General features: G+C 59.3%; 1 protein-coding gene across 1 annotated transcript; it reads left to right on the forward strand.

Annotated features, from left to right (window-relative positions):
* The first annotated feature begins 3236 nt into the window (after nt 1-3236).
* On the forward strand, nt 3237-5134 carry LOC119279171 (protein NRT1/ PTR FAMILY 3.1-like). Its single transcript, XM_037560528.1, has 2 exons — nt 3237-4015; nt 4121-5134. The coding sequence occupies exons 1-2, from the start codon at nt 3270-3272 to the stop codon at nt 5058-5060; spliced, it is 1686 nt and encodes a 561-aa protein (XP_037416425.1). The 5' UTR covers nt 3237-3269; the 3' UTR covers nt 5061-5134.
* The last annotated feature ends 204 nt before the right edge of the window (nt 5135-5338 follow it).

Here is a 5338-nt window from a genome sequence, read left to right on the forward strand (position 1 = left end):
GGATGGGCATTTCATGGTAAGGGTTCATACTAAAGTACATTATTTATCATCGCAGAAAAATAAGAAATAAACTATATTATTTATTTAAACAGTAAGTGGGTGGCCCATGTTGGAGCTAGTGGGTGGGCCATGTTGGAGCTAGTGAGGCGATTTTGTCCCAAATCTCGCTATAGGCGAAGAGTTTGTCCTTAGGAATGAAGGGCCTTTTTCCTACTGAAAACAATGCTCCCCCTGCATCGATTTTTCTTAAGGTGACATATATTGTACAAAGATATGAAAAAAAAAATCTTACTTAGAGAAAAAAAAAGGGAAACACAATATTACTCATGGGTTCTGGTTTCAACACTAATTTGGAGATGGACTGAATGAACAAAAAACATAGCATTGCTAAGGACTCTGCTTGCTTCAAGGATTATAAAAACCATAACAACCCCGGTAAAACCAACACTTATCTCAGTCCCTTGAAAAGACAATTAATCTCACAGATTCGCACATATCCCGAAGCCGTCTACTTTGAAATGGGAAGCATCCGAGACTGAAGCACATGCTCCACGGTTCTTAGGGCATCTCCAGCCGTTGGTCCTCCAGGAGGGGCAAAAAATCGCCTCCTGAAGGCGCACCGGCGCTAAACCGCGCACTGGGGGCGTGATGCCCCCCAGTCGTGGCCCCCCACGGGTTTTTAAAATATTTAAATTCAGCGCAAACACAACGCAAATACAGGCGAGTTCGTTTAAATTTAAACATATTTTACAAAAAAAAAACTACTCGCGGGCTACCCCGTCGTCTCCCTCGCTGCCCGCCCACGCGGTTCTACATGCCGAGGAGGCTGTAGAACCGCGTGTAGTCACCGCCGTCGTCGTCGTCGTCGTCGTCGCCCCCGCCTACGCCTCCGCCGTCCCTGCTGCATCCCTCCCACGGTTGACGCGGCGGGTTGGACGGTCTGGGGGCGTCGTCGTCGGAGCTATCGAGGACGACGACACCGTCCTCGTCCTCGCGCCCACGTTTGTGCGCGGCGATCTCCTTCAGGGCCCGACGCTGCCAGACCATCTCCTCGCGCACGTAGTCGTTGCGCGACCACCGCATGGCGTTCTCGTCGGAGAAGTCGCGCCGGACTATCTCCTCGTACTCCGGGGGGAGGCTGGACTCCACCTTGGGCTCGACGAGGGCGCCGGAGTTGCGGGTGCGCGCGCTGACAGACGTGTCCTGGGGCTCCGGCTTGACGGGGCGGAGGTGGAGGCAGGGAGAGCCCCCGGAGCTGCGGGTACGCGCGCTGACAGGCGTATCCTGGGGCTCCGGCTTGACGGGGTGGAGGTGGAGGTAGGAAGAGCCGCCGGACGAGGAGGAGGACGCCCCGGTTTCCATGCGCCTCGGTGTCCAGGAGCTTCCCCGACGGCGTGAGAAGGACGGGGGAGCGGAGTACTCGAGGCGCGGCGTGTTGCCGCCCTCGATGTACTCGAGGACGGCCTCCAATGTGCGGCCGGGCATGCCCCACCACCGGCGCCGGCCATCGGAGTTGAGCCTGCCGGAGGGCACGACGCCGTTGGTGGCCTCGAGCTGCTCGGCGTGACGGCGGCGGAAGTAGGGCTCCCAGAGCGGGCTGTCGGGGACGTACCGTGGCCCCTCCCTCGCCGCCCGCGGCAGGGACGCGCGGATGCGTGCGATCTCCGCACGCCGCGTCGCCCCGGTGGGTGGTGGTGGCACCGGCACGCCGCCGACGCTGATCCTCCAAGCCCCGGGCACCCGCATGTCCGGCGGGACCGGCTACTCGGCCTCGAAAAGGAGGCGAGCCTCGTCCTCGTGCAGATGACGGCGCCCGAATCCGTTCGCCGCCGTGCCGTCGCCTGGGAAACGCTCGGCGAGAGGAGGAAAGGGGGGGGGGAATGAGCGCGTCGTCGGTGGATGATCGGGGTGAGTCTCTCCGGCGCGCTTGCAGTCGGCTTTTATAGGCGGAGACGCCGCGTGGTAGGCTTGGCCGGCGCGTTACGCATGGCGTCATTGCATGGCGGCCGAGGGACGCGCCGCCCAGCCTTCACTGCGCCACCCGTGAGGCATCAATGGAGGCTGACCGGCGCGGCAGCGCGCGGCAGCTTTGGCATTGATTCGCCGCGGGAAACGAGGCAATGAGGACGACGAAGGGGCGAGAAAAATGTAGAGTCGCTGGCGCGGCGGGCCCGCGGCTCTTCGCGCCAAAAACGATTCGCCCGGCGCCCTCGAGCGACCTCCAACGCGCCGGGTTCGAGTTGGGTCCGCCGACGCCAATTTCGGCCCGAGCCGACAAAAACTGGGCTCTTGGAGGCGCGACTGGGCCGATTTTTTGGCGCCGACGGACGAAAAGACGCCTAGGAGGCCTTCTTGAGAGCGCGGCTGGAGATACTCTAAAGATCCACTCTTCATGGATTCCCTCTGAGACGACACATACGAGAAGCATACATAAGTTTACGAAACCTTCCAACTAAACCAAGCATCACTCCCCCTGATTTTCAGGGATGGGCCCCTGCCACTCCTAAACACCAATACTGATGCTCCACGTTGGTATTACGGAAGATACGTACTCCCTCCGTTCTATTATGTAAGATATTTTTTGGCACTACACTAGTGTCAAAAAACGTTTTACATTATAGGACAAAAGGAGTAGCTATTTTTTTCGTAAGTCTAGCATTGCCCCTCATAATGGAGTTGCCTGTCATATTTAATCAACCGAGGGAACTTGGATCAAAGACCAACTGACCTGCTGACTGCGAGTCTTTTAGTATTAAACAGCTGTGATCTACGATCCGTTGGCAGATTTAACCTCTGAACTTGCTGCTTGCACCGGTCTTCGGCGCAGTACAGTTCGCTTGTTTTGTCTCCGATGATGATGCTTCGCTGTTCCCAGTGAGATCCACGCTAATTACGGGTTAGTTCACTCACTACCGATATACTATGTCAACTTGCCAGTAGCTCACTGAGTAGCTTTTATGTACGCTAGCCCTCCCACACTACTGCTTCACTAGTCACATCAAGTCCACCAATACGCAGTAAGAAAGGGACTACAGAGAGCTGTAACTCCAACAATGGCGGATGCAGCGCCGGCCGATGAAGATGGATCGCCGAAGAAGACGAAGCAGGGCGGCTTCAAGACAATGCCCTTCATACTAGGTGCTTGATTCCCCCGTGCTTTGCTTAAATTTCTTTCTGCAGCGCAGTATATATCTCGCCCGTGTTGACTGTCGACGCATGCAGCGAACGAGGTGTGCGACAGGTTCGCGACGGCCGGCTTCAACGCCAACATGATCACGTACCTCACACAGCAGCTGCACCTGCCGCTGGTGGAGGCCTCCAACCTGCTCACCAACTTCATGGGCACGGCGGCCTTCACCCCGGTCTTCGGCGCCATCATCGCCGACTCCTACGCCGGCCGCTTCTGGACCATCGCCGCCGGCGGCGCGCTGTACCAGCTCGGCATGCTCGGCCTCGTCGTGTCCGCGCTCGCCACTGCCCTCCGCCCCGCGCCTTGCGCCGCCGCCGCCCTGTCGACGCCCGCGTGCCAGCGCGCGAACGGTGGGCAGCTCGCCGTGCTTTACGTGTCGCTGCTCTTCACCGCGCTGGGGTCCGGCGGCATCCGGCCGTGCGTGGTGGCGTTCGGCGCCGACCAGTTCGGCGTGGGAGGGAGGCGGCCCGGCGGCGAGCAGAAGTGGAGCTTCTTCAACTTCTACTTCTTCACCATGGGGCTCGCCGTGCTGCTGGCGCTGACGGTGGTGGTGTACATCCAGGAGAACGTCGGGTGGGGATGGGGGTTCGGCATCCCCGCCATCGCCATGTTCGTCTCCGTGCTCTCGTTCGTGGTCGGCTACCCGCTCTACGTCAGGGTGAAGCCCGGGGGTAGCCCCTTCGTGAGGCTGGTTCAGGTCGTCGCCGCGGCGATCAAGAAGAGGAAGGAGGCCGTGCCGGAGGACGCCGGCATGCTGTACCAGAACAAGGAGCTGGACGCTCCCATCACCGCCGACGGGAGGCTGCTCCACACCAACCAGCTCAGGCAAGTAATTAACCTCGAGTTGCTACACTTGGTTCCATCTTCCATGTGCACCATTGTGTCTTTTTCCTCATGTGGTTCGTTTGTTTATTGATCGCCAACGTGAAGGTTCTTGGATCGAGCGGCTATAGTGACGACGACCGACGCCGACGCCGTTGACTCCGGCGCCGAGCCGGACATGTGGCGGCTGGCGACGGTGCACCGGGTGGAGGAGCTCAAGTCCATCGTGCGCATGCTGCCCCTGTGGGCGGCCAGCATCACGCTCATCGCCGCCGCCTCGCACAACTTCACCTTCGCCATCCAGCAGTCGCGCACCATGGACCGCCGCCTCACGCCGCGGTTCGAGATCCCGCCGGCCAGCATGATCATCTTCACCACGCTCACCATGCTCGTCAGCCTCTCCATCTACGACCGCGCCTTCGTCCCGCTCGCGCGCCGCTACACCGGCCGGCAGTCGGGGATCTCCTACTTCCAGCGCATGGGCGCCGGGCTCGCCGTCTCCGTGCTGGGCGTCCTCGCGGGGGCGCTCGTCGAGGGCAAGCGGCGCAGGGCTGCGGCGGAGCACGGGCTCCTGGACAGCCCCGGCGCCACCGTGCCGATCAGCGTGTTTTGGCTGGTGCCGCAGTACGCGCTCCACGGGGTGAGCGACGCGCTGTCCACGGTGGCGCACATGGAGTTCCTGTACGACCAGTCGCCGGAGAGCATGCGCAGCTCCTCGGCGGCGCTGTTCTGGGTGGCCGGCTCGCTCGGGAACTACCTGGGAACGCTGCTCATCACGGTGGTGCAGAGCGCGAGCGGAGGGGAGTGGCTGCAGGACAACATCAACCGGGGCAGGCTGGATTACTACTACTGGCTCGTGACCTTCCTCATGGCGCTCAACCTTGCGTACTACATCGTCTGCTTCCATTTTTACACCCTGAAGTCCCTCGACGTGGAGGGGAACGCGGCGCAACGGCGGCAAGATGACGGTGAGGGCCAAAGTCGGAGTGCGGAGCGGGAGACTGAGCTCGATGCTGGCCGCATTGGAGCTTCGAAAAATTGTGAGTAGGATCATTTTTAATGGTGTAGTTAACATCACTACATCATTGTATCTTTGAACTACCGAACTTATATTGACGTAAGAGCAACTCCAAGGGGCCGACCCAAACAGACGGTGATTTTATCCGCTTTTTGTTCGTTAGGTTCGGTCAGACGGACACGGATGTTAGCTTTCGTATTTCGATCGGCGCGTGCGCCCAACGCTGGCCTGAACCTATTTTGACGGCGCTAGAAAAAAAAATAAACGCATGCATATAAAAAAACATCATTAATTAAACATTAAAGCCG

Source organism: Triticum dicoccoides, chromosome 1A (genome assembly GCF_002162155.2).
Source record: "Triticum dicoccoides isolate Atlit2015 ecotype Zavitan chromosome 1A, WEW_v2.0, whole genome shotgun sequence".
NCBI lineage: Eukaryota > Viridiplantae > Streptophyta > Magnoliopsida > Poales > Poaceae > Triticum > Triticum dicoccoides.